The 25,392-nt window shown below is 46.2% G+C and overlaps 1 protein-coding gene across 3 annotated transcripts in view; it reads right to left on the reverse strand.

Annotated features, from left to right (window-relative positions):
• Window positions 1-25,392, reverse strand: part of LOC137095521 (fascin-like) — a 114,677-nt gene that overhangs the window by 62,725 nt on the left and 26,560 nt on the right. For all 3 annotated transcript variants that reach the window (XM_067462280.1, XM_067462279.1, XM_067462281.1), the window contains exons 2-3: window positions 20,090-20,740; window positions 18,054-18,339 (exon numbers count right to left, since the gene is read on the reverse strand). In XM_067462280.1, coding sequence (XP_067318381.1) covers window positions 18,054-18,339; window positions 20,090-20,740 — 937 coding nt within the window. The remainder of the gene's footprint in view (window positions 1-18,053; window positions 18,340-20,089; window positions 20,741-25,392) is intronic.

The raw sequence follows: 25,392 nt of genomic DNA on the forward strand, positions 1-25,392 counted from the left end.
AAAAGCAGAGTTCATGATCAGACTTCAAGATCCATCAACAAAAGCAAATTGTGATAGCTGTTAAAGAACAAGGTGTCTAGGGGTAGGTTTTCTTTTCCCTTTGTTGTTCTCTCTCCCTCTCTCTCCCTTCAAGAAGCTAAACATTCTGGGAATGAAACCCACACCAACCAAGTTTTCAAGCAATTTCCATCGAGCTCTGCTCCTCATTACTCGTAAGATGTCTTCGTTCCAACACGGCTAATGAAGGTCGAAAGAACCATTGTTGTTGTCGTCGTCGGACAACTGGGAGTCCAGTCTAACTACGTCAACCAAGAAATCAACATTCCCACCTAACCTTGGATCACGTCAATGTTTTGGGAGATTTCAAACTCATGAGAAACACAACCTGGTTCTCAGCCTCTTCAAGGTATCTCATGAACCGGAAATACAGATACATTCGTAGGAAGAAGCTTGATTCCACATGTTGTGTGCCTTCAAGTTGGCTGTTAACTTATGGTGACCCCATGAATTGCTAAGTCTTTTCTGAGGCAAGAGGTGGTTTTGCCAGTTCCTCCCTCTGAAATAGAGCCCGAAGCACAAGATATTCATCAAAGTTCTCCCATCCAAGAATAAATTAGCAAAGCATTAAGAATCATAGAATCACAGAGTTGGAAGAGACTTCGTGGGCCATCCAGTCCAACCCCATCAAGTCTAACCCTACAATGGTGGAATTAGGACTTTCTGTCTCTCTGTCTCTCCAATATGTTTAGTTGCTGATCAATTCCTCTGTTTGCTGTGTGCCATAGAAAAGAGGAGGAAAGAGTTGTGGGTGGGATCATGCAAAAATTCCACATCAATGGGGAGAGTCAGAAACACTGGGATGCCTGTGGTGGAGGAAACACATGAACTCTAGGCTGAAATTGTCCCTGTATGAAAGCCTTTGCAGTATATCATAGGGAAGGGTAAAGTGAGAGGCAGTGGGTGGAGTCACGCAAATTCCAAACCAATGGAGAGAGTTCAAAACACTGGGATGCCTGTGGTGGAGGGAACACATGAACTCTAGGCTGAAATTGTCCCTGTATGAAAGCCTTTGCAGTATATCATAGGAAAGGATAAGAAAAGGTAAAGGGAGAGGCAGTGGGTGGAGTCATGCAAATTTCAAACCAATGGAGAGAGTCCAAGACACTGGGATGCCTATGGTGGAGGAAACACATGAACTCTAGGCTGGGATGTCTGTGAACTCTAGGCTGAAATTGTCCCTGTATGAAAGCCTTTGCAGTGTATCATAGGAAAGGGTAAGAAAAGGTAAAGGGAGAGACAGTGGGAGGAGTCATGCAAATTCCAAAGCAATGGAGAGAGTCCAAGACACTGGGATGCCTGTGGTGGAGGAAACACATGAACTCTAGGCTGAAATTGTCCCTGTATGAAAGCCTTTGCAGTATATCATAGGAAAGGGGAGGAAAGGGTAAAGGGAGAGGCAGTGGGTGGAGTCATGCAAATTCCAAACCAATGGAGAGAGTCCAAAACACTGGGATGCCTGTGGTGGAGGGAACACATGAACTCTAGGCTGAAATTGTCCCTGTATGAAAACCTTTGCAGTATATCATAGGAAAGGGGAGGAAAGGGTAAAGGGAGAGGCAGTGGGAGGAGTCATGCAAATTCCAAACCAATGGAGAGAGTCCAAAACACTGGGATGCCTGTGAACTCTAGGCTGAAATTGTCCCTGTATGAAAGCCTTTGCAGTATATCATAGGAAAGGGTAAGAAAAGGTAAAGGGAGAGGCAGTGGGTGGAGTCATGCAAATTTCAAACCAATGGAGAGAGTCCAAGACACTGGGATGCCTGTGGTGGAGGAAACACATGAACTCTAGGCTGAAATTGTCCCTGTATGACAGCCTTTGCAGTATATCATAGGAAAGGGGAGGAAAGGGTAAAGGGAGAGGCCGTGGGAGGAGTCATGCAAATTCCAAACCAATGGAGAGAGTCCAAAACACTGGGATGCCTGTGAACTCTAGGCTGAAATTGTCCCTGTATGAAAGCCTTTGCAGTATATCATAGGAAAGGGTAAGAAAAGGTAAAGGGAGAGGCAGTGGGTGGAGTCATGCAAATTTCAAACCAATGGAGAGAGTCCAAGACACTGGGATGCCTGTGGTGGAGGGAACACATGAACTCTAGACTGAAATTGTCCCTGTATGAAAGCCTTTGCAGTATATTATAGGAAAGGTTAGGAAAGGGTAAAGGGAGAGGCAGTAGGAACTGTTTGTTTTGAACTTCAGAAGGAACAATATGCTTAGACGCTTCATTGGACTTTAAGAACAGATAGAGACTCTATTAGATTCTCATAACAGAGAGATGCTTAGGACTATGGACTATTGATTCTAAGGAATTATGCCCTGTATTTCCTACACATCTGGGCTTGTTCAGGACTCAGACTCCATTTTAGAACAGTTATGCTTCAGACTTCAATGTAGGAACTGTTTGTTTTGGACTTCAGTAGGAACAGGATGCTTAAAGACTTCATTGGACTTTAAGAATCGACAGATACTCGATTAGATTCTCAGAACAGAGAGATGCTTTCGAATTGATTCTAAGGAATTATGCTCTGTATTACCTACACATCTGGGCTTGTTCAGGTCTCAGACTCCATTTTAGAACAGTTATGCTTCAGACCTCAGTGGGAACACTATGCTTAGACACTTCATTGGACTTTAAGAATAGACAGAGACTCGATTAGATTCTCAGAACAGAGAGATGCTTTTGAATTGATTCTAAGGAATTATGCCCTGTATTACCTACACATCTGGGCTTGTTCAGGACTCAGACTCCATTTTAGAACAGTTATGCTTCAGACTTCAATGTAGGAACTGTTTGTTTTGGACTTCAGTAGGAACAGGATGCTTAAAGACTTCACTGGACTTTAAGAATCGACAGAGACTCGATTAGATTCTCAGAACAGAGAGATGCTTTCGAATTGATTCTAAGGAATTATGCTCTGTATTACCTACACATCTGGGCTTGTTCAGGACTCAGACTCCATTTTAGAACAGTTATGCTTCAAACTTCAGTGGGAACAATATGCTTAGACACATCATTGGACTTTAAGAATAGACAGAGACTCGATTAGATTCTCAGAACAGAGAGATGCTTTTGAATTGATTCTAAGGAATTATGCCCTGTATTACCTACACATCTGGGCTTGTTCAGGACTCAGACTCCATTTTAGAACAGTTATGCTTCAGACTTCAGTGGGAACAATATGCTTAGACACTTCATTGGACTTTAAGAATAGACAGAGACTCGATTAGATTCTCAGAACAGAGAGATGCTATGGACTATTGATTCTAAGAAATTATGCCCTGTATTACCTACACATCTGGGCTTGTTCAGGACTCAGACTCCATTTTAGAACAGTTATGCTTCAGACTTCAGTGGGAACAATATGCTTAGACACTTCTTTGGACTTTAAGAATAGACAGAGACTCGATTAGATTCTCAGAACAGAGAGATGCTTTCGTATTGATTCTAAGGAATTATGCTCTGTATTACCTACACATCTGGGCTTGTTCAGGACTCAGACTCCATTTTAGAACAGTTATGCTTCAGACTTCAATGTAGGAACTGTTTGTTTTGGACTTCAGAAGGAACAATATGATTAGACGCTTCATTGGACTTTAAGAATAGACAGAGACTCGATTAGATTCTCAGAACAGAGAGATGCTTAGGACTATGGGTTATTGATTCTAAAGAATTATGCCCTGTATTACCTACACCAGTGGTTCTCTACCTGGGGTCCCCAGATGTTTTTGGCCTCCAACTCCCAGAAATCCTAATATCTGGTAAACTGGCTAAGATTTCTGGGAGTTGTAGGCCAAAAACATCTGGGGACCCCAGGTTGAGAACCACTGACCTACACAGAGAAGGGGCCACCACAGACCATGTGATCTGGGCTTGTTCAGGACTCAGACCCCATTTTAGAACAGTTATGCTTCAGACTTCAATGTAGGAACTGTTTGTTTTGAACTTCAGAAGGAACAGTATGCTTAGTGCAGTGGTTCTCAACCTGGGGTCCCTAGATGTTTTTGGCCTACAACTCCCAGAAATCCTAGCCAGTTTACCAGCTGTTAGGATTTCTGGGAGTTGGAGGCTAGAAACATCTAGGGACCCCAGGTTGAGAACTTCATTGGACTTTAAGAATACTCTATTAGATTCTCAGAACAGAGAGATGCTTTGGACTATGGACAATTGATTCTAAGGAATTATGCCCTGTATTACCTACACAGAGAAGGGGCTACTACAGACCATGTGATCTGGGCTTGTTCAGGACTCAGACTCCATTTTAGAACAGTTATGCTTCAGACTTCAACGTAGGAACTTTTTGTTTTGGACTTCAGTGGGAACAGTATGCTTAAGAATAGACAGAGACTCTTATTAGATTCTCAGAATTGTGGGAGTTGAAGTCCACAACACTTGGAGGGCCAAAGTTTGCCCAGGCCTGTATCTAACTCCAGAGTCAGCCATCTTCCCCCCAGTTTGCAACTGAACATGGCAAACAGGCTGCTTGCAAGAGGCCCGGAGCTGAGCATAGGCTCTGTTTCGCTATACAATGAACCCAACCTCCCCCCAAGCCAATGCCGGCCCCACATCTGGTTTTGCGCAGCGACAAAAGACTGAAACAGGAGCCTTTTGCTCCTTCCCCTCAACGCTAAGCTCCGCAATGGTCCTCCCCCACCTCCGCCACAATCCTCCCCTTGTTCTCTCAGGCCCGGCGCCCGCTTCCCACCCTCCCTCTTCCCAAGCAGACAAATGCTTCACATCTGCCAAAAGAGAAAAGCGCAGCACTCCAGGGATGAGGATGAGGATGCTGCTGCTGCGCTCAAGGAGGCGGTGGGCGGGCGGGGTGGCAGGGAAGGAAAGATGGACACACACACAGACACACCGGGCAAAAATAGTGGCTGCAAAAAAAATTGGTACCTATGGCTCATTCAGACCAAACATTGGCCACAGACCACTCCCTCCATGACTCATTTTATGTCTTGGTGAGGTTTCAGGGAGGATGGACCATGGATGATGGGATTTGCAGTCCCTTCATCCACTTCCAGGGACTACTACAAACCCCATCAGTCATGGGTATGGACCAAACGTGGGACATGGACCTCTCATGACCCACTTTGCATCCTGGTGAGGTTTTGTCAAGGATGGAGCATGGATGATGGGATTTGCAGTCCCTTCACCCACAACCAGAGACTACTCCAAACCCCATCATCCAATGATATGGGCCAAACTTGCGACATTGTCCTCCCACAACCCACTTTGCGTCCTTGCAAGGTTTCATTGAGGATGGATCATGGATGAAGGGATTTGCAGTCCCTTCATCCACTTCCAGGGACTACTACAAACCCCATCAGCCATGGATATGGACCAAACTTGGGACATGGACCTCCCATGATGTACTTTGCATCCTGGTGAGGTTTTGTCAAGGATGATGGGATTTGCAGTCCCTTCACCCACTTCCACGGACTACTACAAACCCCATCAGCCATGGATATGGACCAAACTTGGGACATGGACCTCCCATGTTCCACTTTGCGTCCTGGTGAGGTTTCGTCGAAGATGGAGCATGGATGATGGGGTTTGCAGTCCCTTCACCCACTTCCAGGGACTACTCCATCAGTTGTGGATATGGACCAAACTTGGGACACGGATCCCGCATGACCCACTTTACATCCTGGTGAGGTTTGGAGGAAGATGGACCATGGATTATGGGATTTGGAGTACCTTCACCCACTTCCAGGGACTACTACAAACCCCATCCGCCGTAGATATGGACAAAACTTGCGACATGGACCTCCCATGACCCACTTTGCGTCCTGGTGAGGTTTCATCGAAGATGGAGCATGGATGATGGGATTTGCAGTCCCTTCACCCATTTCCAGAGACTACTGGAAAACCCATCAGATATGGATCTGCGCCAATTTCTAACGGGTCCATTCATAACATCCAAAAACAAACAATGCTTTTTTCAAATAACCCGGGCATCGCTGGGTACCAAACCTTGCGTGTATATGTATGTGTGTGGCAGGGGTTGCACTTAGATAGTGTACCTGTTCCGACTTACATACAAATTCAACTTAAGAACAACCCTTACTGTTAACTTGGGGGTTGCCTGTGCAGTGCTCCCATCCTTAGAAGAGTCAGCCTATGAGAGGGTTTGCATCCTCCGAAATGTCCTGCACGGCAAGTTCGACCATTCTTGCCAGCCAGTCGTGCGGAGAGCCTGCATCCCGGCCCCACTTTGCATGAGCACACATTGCCTGTCGCTTGGCTGCATGCGCGCTTCCAAAGTTCACGATCCGCAAGCCGAAAAGAGCGGGGGGGGGGGAGAGGTTTGGCCGGCGTCTGAGTGGGCCGAAGGGCCAGCCGGGAGAGGCAAAGCCGCCTTTGTGTTACCCCAATGTAGGTCACCCTTGGCCCGGCACAGCTTAGAAACCGGCCACTCGACTCAGATTTTCAGGGAAAATCCATTTATAAAAACTGTGTCAGCGGCAGAATTCCGCAGGCTGCAGGCGCCGGAACATGCGAAGGAAATGGTGGGATTTGAGACAGGTTTCCTTTCCACATATATATCCCCAATCGGACGGCAGAATAAAGGAGAGGGCGAAACTCTCCCACTTGGACATAAGATCTCCACCCAAGGCAGTCTCGGGGTTCATTTACACTAGATCAGTGGTTCTCAACCTTCCTAATGCGGTGACCCCTTAATACAGTTCCTCATGTTGTGATGACCCCCAATCATAAAATTTGTGTTGTTACTAGGGCTGGTCAATTCGTTTCGTTAATTCGTAATTCATTAAAAAATTCGTTAATTTTTGAATTACGAAACGATTACAAATCTTATTTTTAAACCTGGAAGTGTTTTTAAATATCGAAATGGCAGGCGCCAAAAAATTTTGTATTTCCGTCCATTTCGGAAATACGTAAGATGGCCGCCTGGCTTGCTGGGAGCTCTCCTCTCTCGGCGCCGGCTGAGCAAGCGAGAGGGCGAGCGAGAGGGCGAGCGGCGAGCGAGAGGGCGAGGGCGAGCGGCGAGCGAGAGGGCGAGCGAGAGGACGAGCGAGAGGGCGAGCAGCGAGCGAGAGGGCGAGCGAGAGGGCGAGCGGCGAGCGAGAGGCGAGCGAGAGGGCGAGCGGCGAGCGAGAGGGCGAGCGAGAGGCGAGCGAGAGGGCGAGGGCAAGCGGCGAGCGAGAGGGCGAGCGAGAGGGCGAGCGGTGAGCGAGAGGGCCCGCCAGAGTGAGTGCCTGCCTTCCCTCAATAATAATTTCTCCTCCCTATTCTACAAAATTAATAATTAAATTTAAAAAATATTTTAAAAATATTGAAAAAAAAAGGGCGCCATCTTTACAAAATGTTTTGTAAATATTTACGAAATTTCGTAAATACCGAACTTTTTTTTGGAAAATTTTGTAATTATTTTAAATATCGAAACAAAAAAACACCCCAATTACAAATCGATTTTAGAAACAAATTTTTGCGTTGTTACCCAGGCCTAGTTGTTACTTCATAATTGTAATCTTACTCCAATTAAGAATCATAATGTAAATATCTGATATGAAGGATGTAATTTCATTCACTGGACCAAATTCAGCACAAATATCCAGTACGCCCAAATTTGGATACCAATGGGGTGGGGAGGGATTGATTTTGTCATCTGGGAGTTGTAGTTGATGGGATGTATAGTTCACCTACAATCAAAGAGCATTCTGAACTCCATCAATGATGGAATTGAACCAAACTTGGCACACAGAGCTCCCATGACCAACAGGAAATATTGGAAGGGTTTGGTGGGCATTGACCCTGAGTTTTGGAGTTGTAGTTCACCTACTTCCAGAGAGCACTGTGGACTCAATCAATGATGGATCTGGACCAAACTTGGAAGGAATACTCAATATGCCCAAATGTGAACACTGGTGGAGTTTGGGGAAAATAGACCTTGACATTTGGGAGTTGTAGTTGCTGAGATGTATAGTTCACCTTCAATAAGAGCATTCTGAACCCCACCAATGATAGAATTGGGCCAAAATTCCCAAACAAGAGCCCCATGACCAACAGAAAATACAGTGTTTTCTGATGGTCTCTGGCGACCCCTCTGACACCCCCTCGTGACCCCTCCAGGGGTCCCGACCCCCAGGTTGAGAAACACTGCCCTAGATAATTAATCCAGTTGGATAGTACTATGGTTCTTTGCTATGGGATCCTGGGAGGCAACAGCACTCTTTAACCGAGAAGGAAGGAGAAGAAGGAAGGAGGAGAAGAAGGAAGGAGGAGGAGAAGAAGAAGGAAGGAGAAGAAGGAAGGAGAAGGAGAAGAAGAAGAAGGAAGGAGGAGGAGGAGGAGGAGGAGAAGGAAGGAGAAGGAGAAGGAAGAAGAAGGAGGAGGAAAAGAAGGAAGGAGAAGGAGAAGAAGGAAGAAGAAGGAGAAGGAGGAGGTGAAGGAGGAGGAGGAGGAGGAAGGAGGAAGGAGGAGGAGAAGGAGAAGGAGAAGGAAGGAGAAGGAGAAGAAGGAAAAAGAAGAAGGAAGGAGAAGAAGAAGGAAGGAGAAGGAGAAGAAGGAAGAAGGAGAAGGAAGAAGAAGAAGGAAGGAGAAGGAGGAAGGAGGAGAAGAAGGAAGGAGAAGGAAAAGAAGGAAGGAGAAAGAGAAGAAGGAAGGAGAAGGAGGAGAAGGAGAAGAAGGAAGGAGAAGGAGAAGAAAGAAGGAGGAGGAGAAGGAAGGAGAAGGAGAAGAAGGAAGGAGAAGGAGGAGGAGAAGGAGAAGAAGCTGATGAAACTATGGATCTTCTCCTCAGCTGCTGCAAGAAAATCGCACAGACGGACTACAAGCAGAGGCACAACTCTGTGGCCCAAATGATTCATTGGAACTTGTGTCACAAGGACCACCTGCCAGCACTAAAGAACTGGTAAAAGGATCATAAACCTGCAAAGGGAGTGGAAAATGAACATGCAAAAATACTGTGGGATTTTCGAATCTAGACTGACAAAGTTTTGGAACACAATATACCAGACATCACAATTGTGGAAAAGAAAAAAGTCTGGATTATTGATGTCGCCATTCCAGGTGAGAGTCGCATTGAGGAAAAACAACAGGAGAAACTCAGCCGCTATCAAGACCTCAAAATCGAACTGCATAGGCTCTGGCATCAACCAGTACAGGTGGTTCCAGTGATGATCGGCACACTGGGTGCTGTGCCAAAAGATGTAGAAGCCACCTATGTGCAGAATCCCAGGAACCTTGGACTGCAAGCAAACATTCAATACAAAGCAAATAAAATTGGAGCTCCTGGTACAGCCGCACCAGCACATAACCAAAGCGTGGACGACTGTGGCCAGATCAGACTTCCCAAGGTACGGGCGCAGCTGGTGCACAAGTTTTAACTGTGCAAAAGCTCCCCTGACTGCAAAAACTTGGGGTTCCAGGCTCAGCGATGAATCCAGGATCACTCCCAAGCTGCGAACCTGCGTCTTCAGGGGGAGTGGAACCCCATCCAACACAGGCTAGTTGTAGTTCACTCACAACCTTATGCAACACCGGGTATCCAAGCTAGCATTCAAGAAAATCCTTTTACAAAGGGCTTGGAGAACTTCATTGCTGCACCTAAAGAAGAAGGAAGGACCAGAGCTTTGATGGAAAGGTTGGCTGCGCTGCTTTTGATCTCCTTTTGAGTCAGCTTTTATTCAAAATGAGCCGACTTCCCAAAATGACAGGCTTCATGAAGAGCTGCGTTTTGCCAAATGAAAAGCCAGGAGGGACGAGAAAAACCACCAATTTTGTCACTGCCCATCCCATCTAATGGCATACAAACCCTCAATTTGGATATATTCCCAAGAAGAAATGGTGGAATTTTTGGGGAATCTCTCTTTCCAGCACACTGGAATGAATAGACATTGCAGGGATAGGAGAGGGCAGGGCATTGATCTGGAAAAGCAAAGACACAAAATACATAAAGCAACCTGTTCTGGTAAAGCTGTACCAGGAGCTCCAATTTCGTTTGCTTTGTATTAAATGTTTGATTGCAGTCCTAGGTTTCAGGGACTCTGCAGATAGGTGGCTTCTTTTGGTTGCGGTTATAGGGCAAGCCACCTGTCCATCATCATTAAGTTTTGGTCCCGCCCCTTGCTCAGGGCAATTGGGAAGGGAAGGGAGCCATTTTTAGTTAGTCTCAGCCAGGTTAGCCAATGTACAGGACGTGTGTAAACTTCCCCTGTACAAAAGCTTCAACCTTTAAGAATTCCCAGGGGGAAATAGCTTTAAGAGTCTCCTGAGAATTTCCAGGGAAGCATCCCCACAGCTTTGAGAATTTCCAGGAAAACAGCCCTAAAGACCAAAGAACTCCAGCTGGAAAACATCTACTGCCTTGCTGGTAGGTCCACTCAGCGTTCGAGATGCAGTTCGAACCGGTAGTGGAGCCCACATCAGTAAGAGTTAGATTACAGTCAGCCTGGGAGAAGTTAAAAAGGGGATTTTCCTTTAAAGAAGAAGTTATTGAAGACAGTTGCCTGTCCTTCGTGGGCAAGATTAGGAAGCCACCAGTTGCATAAAGCTTGGAAGCATTTGTTTAGCTTTATTGAAGACAAGAGAAGTTTCTGTTTGATTGTTCATTAATAATAGACTTTGTTGTACTTCTCAAGCCATCTAAAGACTGTTTGTGGTGGAAACCTCTGAGAACTTCTCTTTGGGGGCCCTGGCTTCCCTTTGGGCAAAGGTTTCACGTCCTGTTTTAAAGACAACTATTTACAGGCCCAGCGCGCGACAGAACACAACCCATTCCCCAAAAGAGAAATGCTGCGACGAGGGTGGGCAATGTCTCGTTTGCTCTTGGAAAGAGCTGACTCAAGAGGCGAGCAAAATCCAGCCGTTCAATTCTGCAAAGCCAGCCTTTCCATCAAAGTTCTCCTCCTCCCTTCCTTCCTTCTCATTTTGGAACAGCTAAAAAGGCAGCGATTACGTTCCCGATTCCCACTCCGCCCCCCAAAAAGATGTGCAGAATCTCACGAGTGGTTTTGCATTTAACGGAGAGGAAGCCAAGAAGGAGAGCAGAACACACCAGGAAACAGCTGCAGCAAAGGGATGGGAGAGGAAGGAAAAGGAGAAGGAGGAAAACAGCAGAGGAGAAGGAGGAATACAACAGTGTTTCTCATCCTTCCGAATGCCGTGACCCCTTACATACAGTTCCTCATGTTGTGGTGACCCCCAATCATAACATTATTTCCATTGCTACTTCATGACTGTCATTTTGCTCCTGTTATGAATCATCACGTCAATATCTGATAAGCAGGATGTATTTTCATTCCCTGGACCACATTTGGCACAAATACCCAATACACCCACATTTGAATACTGCTAGGGTTGAGGGGGGGGGGGGGTTTGATTTTTCTCATTTGGGAGTTGTAGTTGCAAGGATTTATAGTTCACCTACAATCAAAGAGCATTCAGAACTCCACCAATGATGGAATTGAACCAAACTTGGCACACAGAACTCCCACGACCAACAGAAAATACAGGAAGGGTTAAGTGGGCACTGATGTTGAGTTTTGGAGTTGTAGTTCACCTACATCCAGAGAGCGCTGTGGACTCAAACAATGATGGAGCTGGACAAAACTTGGCACAAATATTCAACATGCCCAAATGTGAACACTGGTGGGGTTTGGGGAAAACAGACCTTGACATTTGGGAGTTGTAGCTGCTGGGATTTATAGTTCACCTACAATCAAAGAGCATTCTGAACTCCACCAATGATGGAATTGAACCAAACTTGGCACACAGAACTCCCATAACCAACAGAAAATACGGGAAGGGTTTGGTGGGCATTGACCTTGAGTTTGGGACTTGTAGTTCACCTACATTCAGAGAGCACTGTGGACTCAAACAACAATAGATCTGGACTTAACTTTGGCATGAATACTCAGTATGCCCAAATATGAACACTGGTGGAGTTGGGGGAAAACAGACCTTGAGATTTGGGAGTTGTAGTTGCTGGGATTTATAGTTCACCTACAATCAAAGAGCATTCAGAACTCCAACAATGATATAATTGAACCAAACTTGGCACACAGAACTTCCACGACCAACAGAAAATGCGGGAAGGGTTTGGTGGGAGTTGTAGTTCACCTACATCCAGAAAGCGTTGTGAACTCAAACAATGATGGATGTGGATGGATTGTAGTTCGCTTACAATCAAAGAGCATTCTGAACACCACCAATGATAGAATTGGGCTAAACTTGGCACACAGAACCCCCACAACCAACAGAAAACACTGGAGGGATTTCAGAGGAATTGACAGTGATTTAGGGGAGATGTAGTTCACATGCATCCGGAGAGCAGTGTGAACCCAAATGACTATGCCAAAGGGGTTCCTAAGACCACCAGAAATATGTGTTTTCTGATGGTCTTTGGCAACCCCTCTGAAAGCCCCTTGTGACCCTCCTCAGGGGTCCCAACCCTCAAGTTTAAAAACATGGAAGAAAACAAGAGGGAAGAGGAAGCTGGAGGGAACTTGGAGGCATGGATGATATGATATAGATCTGGCTTCAACTCCCACAATTCCTAACAGCCTACTGGCTGAAGAACCAAAATTTGCCATTGCCAAGAGGGTTGTACATATGGAAACCACAACTCCCATCAATCATGGAGGCTGGGGATGATAAGGGTACAAATCTCTGCTCAGTCATGAATACAGCAACAGCAAAACCCTCTGGATAAACAAATCTGGCTAAGAAAACACCATGAAGTCTGCTTTAGGTCCACCTTATGTCAAAAAACAAAAAACCTTGAAGCAACACAACAATAATAAGAGCGAAACAAGGTATAAGTTGGAACCCTGTATACAAGGATTCAGCATCCACAGATCCCACCATCCCCAGCTTGAAAACATTCCATGTTCCACAAAAAAACTTCCTAGATCAGTAGTTCTCAACCTGGGGGTCAGAACCCCTGTGGGGGTCATGAGGGGGTGTCAGAAGGGTCACCAAAGACCATCAGAAAACATAGTATTTTCTCTTTGTCATGGGTGTTCTGCGTGGGAAGATTGGTCCAATTCTATCATTGGTGGGGTTGAGAATGCTATTTCATTGTGGGTGAACTATGAATCCCAGCAACTACAACTCCCAAATGGCAAGGTCTATTTTCTCCAAACTCTACCAGTGTTCATATTTGGGCATATTGATTATCTGTGCCAAGTTTGATCCAGATCCATCACTGTTTGAGTCCACAGTGTTCTCTGGATGTAGGTGAACTACAACTCCAAAAACTCAAGTTCAGTGTCCACCAGACATTTGGGCATATTGATTATCTGCGCCAAGTTTGATCCAGATCCATCACTGTTTGAGTCCACAGTGTTCTCTGGATGTAGGTGAACTACAACTCCAAAAACTCAAGGTCAGTGTCCACCAGACTCTCCCAGTATTTCTCTTGGCCATGGGAATTCTGTTTGCTAAGTTTGATTGAATTCCATTATTGGTGGAGTTCAAAAGGCTCTTTGATTTTAGGTGAACTATAAATCTCAGCAACTCCAACATTCCCAAATGACAAAATCAATCCCCTCCAACCCCATCTGTATTCAAATTTGGGCGTATCGGATATTTGTGCCAAATTTGGCCCAATGAATGAAAATGCATCTTGCATATCAGAGATTTATATTACGATTCATAACAGTAGCAAAATTAAAGAAGTAGCAATGAAAATAACATTATGGTTGGGGTCAACACAAGGTGAGAACCTGTACTAAGGGGTCGCGGCATTAGGAAGGTTGAGAACCACTGTCCTAGATGCTGCCATTTTATATAAGAGAGGTCACCTCTTATCCAGCTCTCATGTATGTTGCTATGCGGTGATATGAAACCACATTGCAAAACGACATCTCTGTGGACTTGAGCATCCACAGGTGTTGGTATGCTTTGGGGATCCTGGAACCAAACCCCAATCAGAGACCAAGCTCCCACTGTATTTTTATTCTCTCTGACTCCAGATAGTTTACATAAGAGCGGAGTGTCTGCCTGCCTGCACCCCTCAAGCCATTCGACCCCAACAGTTCCAGGTTGGAGAGAGAGAGAGAGAGAGAGAGAGGAAGGAAAAGATAAGAGAGATGCCAAGGTCTGGACAATGGCTCAGCAGGGAGTCAGAGCCCAGCTGAGGAAGAAAGGAAGGAAGGAAGGCTGGTCGGAGGCGCAAAAGGCATCAGAGAGAATAGAGGCAGGGAAGGATTGAGGAGGGGGAGGCATGGGCAAAGTGCAGAGGCTGCCGGGAAGGAAAGGGGAGGGAGCACCACATGGCTGAGATGTGGGTTGCTGCGGTGGAAGGACATGTTTGCACATGGCACCCACTTGGCCTCATTCATCCAAGGATGCTCTACACACAGAGCAGGATCAGAGGCATTGAATGGAGTGCATAAGAGGCAATCGTTCATCTTGTCGAGTCATATAGCTAGTCACTATTGCTGATATCATCTTTTCCCACTTAATTATTTGTTGACTCAGTTTAGTTTTATCTAGCTGTGGATGAGCAATTCAGGAGAAGGTACAACATTTCGACCAGGCCATAGAACTGAGACAGCCTTGGTTTCCTTAGTGAATGATGTACGCAGGGAACTGGACCGGGGAGCGTGTTCCTGTTGGTTCTCCTGGATCTCTCAGTGGCCTTCGATACTGTAGATCACAGAATCCTTTTGGAGTGCCTCCTGGGAAAGTGACTTGGAGGTACTATCCCACAGTGGCTCTGGTCCTTTCTGGAGGTCATGTTCAGAAGATGTATTCTCCCCTATGAACCACCAAGATTATTAAGATCGTTTGGAGAGGCCCTGCTCTCGGTCCCACCGGCCTCACAAGCCCGTCTGGTGGGGACGAGGGACAGGGCCTTCTCGGTGGTGGCCCTGCGACTCTCCCACCGGAGATCAGAACCGCCCCTTCTATCCTGACTTTTAGGAAACAGGTGAAGACGTGGTTATGGAGACAGGCTTTTGATGAGTGAGACAACACCCTAAGACATGGATGGAAGATGATGTATAATTGTTTTTTAGTATGACGACTGACCACTGTAGTTTTGGATATATTTGTTGTTTTGATGTGTTATTGTAATATGAACTATGATGTTTTTACCGATTGTATGTGTTTTTATGGTTGGAAACCGGTCTGAGTCCCTCAAAAGAGGTGAGAAGGTCGGTATATAAAACTCTGAAATAAATAAATAATAAATAAAGATGTTGTTGGGGGACTCCTGCTTGACCCCACAGCCTTGTCCTGTGGGGTCTCACAGGGTTCAGTATTGTCCCCCATCTTGTTTAACATCTATAGGAAGCCATTGGGAGAGATCATCCAAAGTTTTGGAATTTGTTGTCATCTGTATGCAGCACTACCACTCTTTTCCACCCACTGTTAAGGAGACTGTCCTGGTCCCAAACGGGTGCTTGGCAGCTGGGACAATCCGGATGAGGACAAACAAATTGAACTCAGACAAGACAGAAGTCCTTCTGGTCAGTTGAAAGGTCAAACAGAGTATAGGGTTACATCCTGTGCCGGATGGGGTGACACTTGCCCTGAAGACACAGGTTTGCAGTTTGGGAGTCCTCCTGGATTTATTGCTGAGGCTGGAACCCCAGGTCTTGGTAGTGGCCAGGGGAGCATTCGCACAATTAAAACTTAAAACACACAGTGCAATGGCATATCTTTGTCCCCAACAGTTCAAAGACCTATATAAGTTTATCAGTCTAACAGCTGAGAAACTTAACTGCCTTGCATGAACACTCGTGGAAATTTACCAGTGGAGAAATTACACTGTTTAGCCAGTATTGCACCACCTGACATCCCCCAGGAAGTAGCATCCAACAGTGATAGGACCAAGGCAGTGACATCCCCAGCTCATCCCCTGTTTGGGTATCAGCCAGCACGTCAACAACTTAAATCAAGACATAGTTTTCTAAGATCTACAGAGACACTCGCTGGAACACCCCAGCAAGCGAGAGTCCAAAAGTGGCACTAAGGAGAACCTTCTGAAACTCTGTGCTATACACACACACATACATATAGTGCATTGACATATCTTTGTCCCTAACAGTTCAAACAGCTATCTAAGTTTATCAGTCTAACAGCTGAGAAACCTAATTGCCTTGCATGAACACTCGTGGAAATTTACCACTAAGGAGAGGGTTAGGTCAAGCAAGTTCTTAACTCTTCTCAAGAAGATCATACTTTGCAAAAGGTTGTGATCTCTCACAAGGTCATGTTCTTTCCAAAAAATTCCTGATTTCCCCAAAAGATTTCCAAAAGGTTAGGGTTTTCCGAAAGGTTATAATTTTCCAAAAGGTTATGGTTTTCCAAAAGGTTATAATTTTCCAAAAGGTTATGGTTTTCCGAAACATACTCTGTGTCCCCCAAATGAGAAGAGATAAACAAAAAGTGCTGAGAATTCGTCGCCATTTCCTGCACGCTCTTCCACTCTGAGCATTAATTTTTCAAGGGCTCTCCATCCATCCCGTTACCACCAGATACAATTTTCCACCCATCGGACAATCTCTCGTTTCCTTCCTGCTTTGGATTCAAACAAAGGCGTACCACCAGGAAAGGCTGATTCACACATTTACCTCTTCCTAATTGAATAGCTTCCAAAAAAAATCAAATTGTTTTGCACATTTTAGGCGGATCGAAGCACCCAAAGCATCTTTGGACACAATGCCTTTGAAACTGTCTAACAGAAAAAAGGAAAGGAACCCAAGTGCGAAGTCCAGCTGTGTTGTGCAATGTGTGAATCATACTTGGATACAAACAAAACCCAGGTCAGGCAAAGAGAAATGTAGACTGACCATTGCCTTCCAATGGCTCCACTAATAGACAAAGGACCCTTCTGCACTGCCATTTAAATCCTGATTTTCTCTGCTTTGAGCTGGATTATGTGGCAGTGTAGACTAGTCATGGGAAAACTTCACCCTTCCAGGTGTTTTGGACTTCAACTCCCACCATTCAGGAATGGTGGGAGTTGAAGTCCAAACTCCTGGAGGGCCAAAGTTTGCCTATGCCTGGTGTAGACTCATATAATCCAGTTCAAAGCAGATAATCTATTTTGATAATCTGGATTATATGACAGTTCAGAAGGGGACAAAGCCAGTCTCAAGTCATAAAAACACACCCAAAAGGAGGATTAATCATCACAACAACAACGATCAACAGATGAGTCCATCACCTTACACATATATTAATCCAACCTCGGGTCAACAAATGCGTAGAAGAGAAAGGAAAGCACAGAGACCACATTATCTGCTTTGAACTGGATTATATGAGTCTACACTGCCATACAATCCAGTTCAAAGCAGATAATCTGGATTTTATATGGCAGGGCAGAAGGGGCCTGTGATTCTTTTATGATGTCCAATCCCAACTTGAGTCAACCTCTGCCCCTTCTACACTGCCACATAATCCAGATTATCAAAGCAGATAATCCAGGTCAATTTTAAATAAGACTTTTGACTTTTCCTGCTAGCTCAGGCAAAGGCAAACTTCGGCCCTCCAGGTGTTGTGGACTTCAACTCCCACAATTCCTAACAGGGTCTATTTCGATGTATTGTCGAAGGCTTTCATGGCCGGAATCACTGGGTTGTTGTAGGTTTTTCCGGGCTATATGGCCATGTTCTAGAGGCAATTTTTCTCCTGACGTTTCGCCTGCATCTATGGCAAGCATCCTCAGAGGTAGTGATCCTCACTACCTCTGAGGATGCTTGCCATAGATGCAGGTGAAACGTCAGGAGAAAAATTGCCTCCAGAACATGGCCATATAGCCCGGAAAAACCTACAACAACCCAGGGTCTATTTCATTACCTTCACAGAGGCATAGTCTTTAGGATTAAGGAATTCCAGACAGTCTGCCTCTTAGCAGCTCTCTAGAGAAAATACCGGTTGTTAGGAATTGTGAGAGTTGAAGTTCAAAACACCCGGAGGGCCGAAGTTTGCCCATGCCTGTGCAAGCTGCTTTGAGTGGGCCACTTTGGAAGAAAGACGTCATACAAATGCAACAGGAGAAAGACAGAAAGGAGCGGCTCCTACCTTGCCGGGTGGAGACGTTCCTCTCGTTGCCGGCACGGAGGACGACCTGCGGGCAGCTCTGCTCCAAGACGAAGAGCTCGTCCTTTCCCACTTTGGTGCTCTTGCCGGCCTTGAGGGTGCCGCTGGGCCCGGAGGGGGAGAGGTACTTGCCCTCGCAGTCCCGGAAGGCCACCTTGCCAGAGCGGAACTCCAATGTGTAGCCCGTGCCCGGTTCCGGTCGTGCCACTAGCTTGCCATCATGGCGGAGGAAGCGGTAGTCAGCCGTCTGGATGCTGTAGCGTTGGTCCTGGAAAAATGGGTGAAGAATTCTCCGTCAGCCACTAATACAGTCAATGCAATTCTAGGCCGCATCAACGGTAGTGTCTAGAGACTTCATCCCACTGAACGTGTCAAGGGTTCGGAAGAGTAGATTTACCATACACCTTAGGCATGCTCCGGACCAGCGTACTTGTCCGAACGTATCTCCTTCTACATCCCACCTAGCTTAAGATCTTCTGGGAAGGCCCTGCTCCCGGCCCCGTCTCTATCACAAATGCACTTGGCGGGGACGAGGGGCAGGGCCTTCTCGGTGGTGGCCCCCCACCGGTGGAATTCACTCCCTGGGGAAATTAGCAGTTTTTTTAAGCAGTTTATGTTCTCTTGGCTTTGCAAAAGTTGCTTATTGCTTTGCTGCCTTCTTCAGACCTCTTTGTAGATTCAATCGCTTTATTTTATATTTAGGCAAAGACTGCTACAGGCAGCTATTTTGGGTCCTTCAGCCATTTTGGCTAATGATCAGGCGAGCATTGTGGGAAATGTAGTTTTAACAGCAGGGCCTTTTGCAATCTCTACCATTGGGGCCCTGGCCTTCACAAACCACAACAATGGCTGTGTTTAGCCACGCCCACTTCATCCCTCCCTTGCATCGCTGGAGAGAGAAAGCATGAGATTTTAAAACTGTTTAGGCTTTACCAAAGTTGCTTACTAGTTGTGAAAATTAAAATAACCTTGGGAGACATCTGAACGTTATACAATATTTCCGGAAAAAAAGGTAAGTGGTTCAAATTCGGATGTGCCCCTCCCACCTTTCCTGCATAGTTCAAAAATGCATCGGAAGTCCAAATTCGGAAGTTTTTTTCCAACTTTCGGGCTCTTCCGAACGAACCTATCCAACCCTAGTAGCAAGTTTCACCCCAATAGCTGTAAGAATGAGGGAGAAAGGAGCCCCTGAAGTTTCCCCAATTATAGTCATTTAATCATGTGCATGCGCAATTACTGTAACGAAATAGTAACGAAATTTCGTTAGTCTTGTTATGGTAACAAAATTTTCACAAAGTCTACTTTAGAAGCAAAGCACCAGTGTCCCCCACTTTTGCAATGACTTTTGAACCATTTTTGTAATGTATCACACATCCCCAGGATTTGGACTTGAGTTCTTCCCACCTGGAAGATGGCTCTGACGCAAGATCTCTTGGAGCATGTACAGGCCAACTTTTGCCCACCGGCAAAACTCCCACAATTCTATTTGCTTTGCTGCCTTCTTCAGACCTCTTTGTAGATTCAATCAGTTTATTTGATATTTAGACGAAGACGAAAACAGGCAGCTATTTTGGGTCCTTCAGCCATTTTGGCTAATGAGCATGTGGACTTGAGTTCTTCCCACCTGGAAGATGGTTCTGATGCAAGATCTCTTGGAGAATGCACGGGCCAATTTTGGCTCTCTGGGTGTTTCTGACTTCAACTCCCACAATTCTATTTGCTTTGCTGCCTTCTTCAGACCTCTTTGTAGAGTCAATCAGTTTATTTTATATTTAGACGAAGACTGCTACAGACAGCTATTTTGGGTCCTTCAGCCATTTTGGCTAATGAGCAGGCGAATTGTGCCAGTTGAACTCCAAAACACCCAAGACTCCTACAGACAGCTATTTTGGGTCCTTCAGCCATTTAGGCTAATGAGCAGGCTAATTGTGGGAGCTGAAGTCCAAAACACCCGGAGAACCAAAGCTGGCTCATTCCTGCCTAAGATGCATCCCAGCCTGCCATTGAGCTCGACTCACCTGGAAGACGAGGGTTACCAGGGCGTCAGTGCCCCAGGGCACGTCACGGTTGACGGCCACCTCCTCCTCTCCGGCGCCGGTGGTGCTGAGGTGTGCGTAGCGCTTGCGGGCCAGGCTGAAGATGTGGACCTGAGGGTGCATGGCCAGGTGGACACTCCACTTCTCGGCGGGTGAGACAACCTGGGCAAAGCAGGAGAGGCGGTCCTCGGTGCCGCCGAAGAAGCGCCGGTGTGGCTCGGACTGGAGGGACCAGCGCCCGTCGTCGTGGGCCACCAGCAGGAAGCGGCAGTCGGCCGTGGGCGCCTCGCTGTCACAGGTGACCCGGCCATCCTTGTCGGCGGCCAGGTAGCGGCCCAGGTGGCTGCGCAGGAAGACGGCACCTGCATCCTCGCTCCCGCCGTTGGGCTCCAGCGTCCAGATCTGCTTCTTCTTCAGGCTGGGTGCCGAAGCGTTGAGTTTGAAGCCAAAGGCCTCGGCCGTCAGGTATTTGTTGCCGCAGTTGATCAAGCCGAACTGGATCTGGAGCGACTCCGAAGTCGTCCCGTTGGCCGTCATGATGGGGGGCGGAAAGGAGGAGGAACCGACGCCCCAAAGAAAGGAGGGAGGAGAGATAGAGAGAGAGAGAGGAGGGGAAGGGAGATGGAGATGGAGCTGGAGGGGAAAGACAGAGAGAGAAACAGGTTCACTCTGTTGGTTTAATATCTAACGACAACAACAACAACTTTCTTTATATCCTGCTCCATCTTCCCAAGCGACTCGGGGCGGCTTACAAGGCACAGTGCAAAACAGAACACATAAAATATACAACAAAACTTAGCCAAACTTTTCTAAAATTATATATCGTCACTTTGTTTTGAAATTGGGTCCATCATTCCATATATGTATGTGTGTGTGTGTGTGTATTGGAATACTGTGTTCCATTCTGGGCACCACAATTGAAGAGGGAGAAGCTGACAAGCTGGAATGTATCCAGAGGAAAGCGACTCAAAGGATGAAGGGTCTGGAGAACAAACCCTATGAGGAGCGGCTGAAAGAGCTGGGCATGTTTCCCCTGCAGAAGAGAAGGCTGAGAGAAGACATAATGAGGGCAGTACGTGTGAAAAAGATCTTGGGAGTCCTTGTGGACAACAAGTTAAGCATGAGCCAACAATGCGATGTGGCGGCAAAAAAAGCCAATGGGATTTTGGCCTGCATCAAGAAGAGCCTAGTGTCTAGATCTAGGGAAGTCATACTCCCCATGCTCTATTCCGCTTTGGTTAGACCACACCTGGAATATTGTGTCCAATTCTGGGCACCACAACTGAAGAGAGATATTGACTCTAAGTTGGAATGTGTCCAGAGGAGGGTGACTAAAATGATCAAGGATCTGGAGAACAAGCCCTATGAGGAGCGGCTGAAAGACCTGGGCATGTTTCGCCTGCAGAAGAGAAGGCTGAGAGAAGACATCATGAGGGCCGTGGATCAAGATGTGAGGGGAAGTCATAGGAAGGAAGGAGCAAGCTTCCTTTCTGCTGCTCTGGAGACTAGGACGCAATGGAACAATAATGGCTTCCAACTACAAGAAAGGAGATTCCACCTGAACATGAGGAAGAACTTCCTGACTGTGAGAGCCATTCAGCAGTGGAACTCTCTGCCCCGGAGTGTGGTGGAGGCTCCTTCTTTGGAGGCTTTTGAACAGAGGCTGGATGGCCATCTGTCGGGGTTGCTCTGAATGCAATTTTTCTGCTTCTTGACGGAATAGGGTTGGACTGGATGGCCCGCCAGGTCGCTTCCAATTCTAGGATCCTATGATTCTATCAAAAGTAACAGGAAAAGTTTCCCCTGGCATTAAGTCTAGTCGTGCCTGACTCTGCAGGGTGGCGCTCATCTCCGTTTCTAAGCCAAGGAGCCGGTATTGTCCGTAGACACCTCCAAGGTCATGCAGCCACTGGCTTGACTGCATGGAGCGCCGTTACCTTCCTGCAGAAGCAGCACCTATTGATTGACTCACATTTGGTGGTGGAGGCTCCTTCTTTGGAAGCTTTTAAGCAGAGGCTGGATGGCCATCTGTCAGGGGTGATTTGAATGCAATATTCCTGCTTCTTGGCAGAATGGGGTTGGACTGGATGATGGCCCATGGGGTCTCTTCCAACTCTTTGATTCTATGATTTGCATATCTTCAAACAGCTAGGTTGGCAGAAGCTGGGGCTAACAGCGGGAGCTCACTCCATTCCTCGGATTTGAACTGCCGATCTTTTGGTCAGCAAGTTCAGCAGTTTAACCCGCTGCACCACCAGTGTGTGTATACACAAAAACACACGTCACTATGCTTTGAAATTGGATCCATCACTTTGAAACACCCATTCCCCCCCCCCTATATATATATACATATACATATACATGTATGTATGTATGTAACTGGTGATGCTGCTGTGGAGCTGGAGGGGAAAGATGGACAGAGAAACAATTTCATTCTGTTTATATTATATATACATATACATATATATATACATACACACACACACACACACACACATATATATATATATATACACACATACATATATATGTATGTATATATATCTCATCACGAAGCTTTGAAATTGGGTCCATCGTTATGAAACACCCTCCCACTCTCTCTCTATATATATATCACTGGCAATAGAGTTGGAGGGAAAGGAGGGAGAGAAAGAAGTTCCATTTGTTATATATAGATCTATACATACATACATACATACATACTAGCTGTCCCCTGCCACGAATGGTCGTGGCCAAGACTGTGTATATGTGTTTTGTGTGTGTATATATTTGTGTATATGTATATATATGTGGGTTGTTGTAGGTTTTTTCGGGCTACATGGCCATGGTCTAGAGGCATTCTCTCCTGACGTTTCACCTGCATCTATGGCAAGCATCCTCAGAGGTAGTGAGGTCTGTTGGAACTAGGAAAAGGGGTTGCTCTAGGCAATGTCAGTCAATGTCAGGCCATCAAATGCTAATCAAGGTGGTCAGTTGAAACATTCACACCCAGCTCCAGTAGACAAGAGTCCTTTGTCTTTCCACAAATATCTAAACCCATTTTACTAGTTCCAACAGACCTCACTACCTCTGAGGATGCTTGCCATAGATGCAGGTGAAACGTCAGGAGAGAATGCCTCTAGACCATGGCCATATAGCCCGAAAAACCTACAACAACCCAGTGATTCCGGTGGCCAGTTGAAACATTCACACCCAGCTCCAGCAGACAAGAGTCCTTTGTCCCACCCTGGTCATTCCACAGATATATAAACCCATTTTCCTAGTTCCAACAGACCTCACTATCTCTGAGGATGCTTGCCATAGATGCAGGCAAAACGTCGGGAGAAAATGCCTCTAGAACATGGCCATATAGCCCAGAAAAACCTACAACAACCCAGAGATTCCGGCCATGAAAGCCTTTAACAATATATTGTATATATGTGGTTTTGCGCATGCATTGTAATGTATTTTTTAATGTTTTGGCTTTTTAAGTCCCTTCTGCTGTGTTTTCCAGTGTTTTTATGAGTGAAGGTCACTCCTTGGCCTGATGGGTGTATTGTGTCCAAATTTGGATAGATAGATAGATAGATAGATAGATAGATAGATAGATAGAGGAGGGAACAGAGAAATATCTATCTATCTTTCTAACCCCAGAAATGATGGATGGATGGATGGATAGTGATGGGAAGGAAAAGAGAATCTATCTATCTATCTATCTATCTATCTATCTATCTATCTATCTATCTATCTATCTATCTAAAAACCCCATAACAGATAGAGAGAGAGAGATAGATAGATAGATAGATAGATAGATAGATAGATAGAGATAGGAGGGAAAAGAGAAATCTATCTATCTATCTATCTATCTATCTATCTATCTATCTATCTATCATCTATCTATCTATCTAAAAAAAACCAGGGGGGGGGGAGAGAGAGAGAGATGGAGATAGGAGGGAAAAGAGAAATAAATCTATCTATCTATCTATCTATCTATCTATCTATCTATCTATCTATAAAAACCCAGGATAGATAGATAGATGGATGGATGGATGGATGGATAGATAGATAGATAGATAGATAGATAGAGGAGGGAAAGGAGAAATCTATATATCTGTCTTTCTTTCTAACCCCAGAATTGATGGATGGATGGATAGATAGATAGATAGATAGATAGATGGGATGGATGGATAGTGATGGGAAGGAAAAGAGAACATAACTCTTATCTGTCTATCTGTCTATCTGTCTATCTGTCTATCTATCTATCTATCTATCTATCTATCAAAACCCATGATCTATCTATCTATCTATCTATCTATCAAAACCCATGAGACCCACCACGTCCATCCTAGACCCCTGCCCATCCTGGCTTCTTAAGGAGGCCAGAGGGGGATTGGCCGAGTGGGTAACGGTGGTGGTTAATGCCTCCCTTCGGGAAGGCAAGATTCCAGCGAGCCTAAAACAGGCTGTTATAAAGCCGCTGTTGAAGAAACCATCACTTGACCCCACTAAATTGGACAACTTTCGGCCTGTTTCCAATCTTCCCTTTTTGGGCAAAGTCATGGAAAGCGTGGTGGCCTCACAACTCCAGGTATTCTTGGGAGACACGGATTATCTGGATCCGGCACAGTCTGGTTTCAGACCGGGACATGGAACTGAGACAGTCTTGGTCGTCTTAGTGGATGATCTGCGCCGGAAGCTAGACAGGGGGAGTGTGTCCCTGTTGGTGCTCCTGGACCTCTCAGCGGCCTTCGATACCGTCGACCACGGTATTCTTCTGGGACGCCTTGCAGAGATGGGTCTTGGGGGCACTGCTCTGCAGTGGCTCCGGTCATTTCTGGAGGGTCGTACTCAGAAGGTGTTACTGGGGGACTCCTGTTCAACGCCGCAGCCGTTGACCTGTGGCGTTCCTCAGGGTTCCATCCTGTCCCCCATGCTGTTTAACATCTACATGAAGCCGCTGGGTGAGATCATCCGGAGTTTCGGGGTGCGGTGTCACCTGTACGCAGATGATGTCCAACTCTGTCACTCCTTCCCACCTGCTACTAAGGAGGCCGTCGAAGTCCTGAACCGGTGCCTGGCCGCTGTAATGGTCTGGATGAGGGCGAACAAACTGAAATTAAATCCAGACAAGACAGAGGTACTCCTGGTCAGTCGCAAGGCCGAACAGGGTATAGGGTTACAGCCTGTGCTGGACGGGGTCGCACTCCCCTTGAAGGCGCAGGTTCGCAGCTTGGGTGTGACCCTGGACTCATCGCTGAGCCTGGAACCCCAGGTTTCGGCGGTGACCAGGGGAGCATTTGCACAGC

Source organism: Anolis sagrei, chromosome Y (assembly GCF_037176765.1).
Source record: "Anolis sagrei isolate rAnoSag1 chromosome Y, rAnoSag1.mat, whole genome shotgun sequence".
Classification (NCBI taxonomy): Eukaryota; Metazoa; Chordata; class Lepidosauria; order Squamata; family Dactyloidae; genus Anolis; species Anolis sagrei.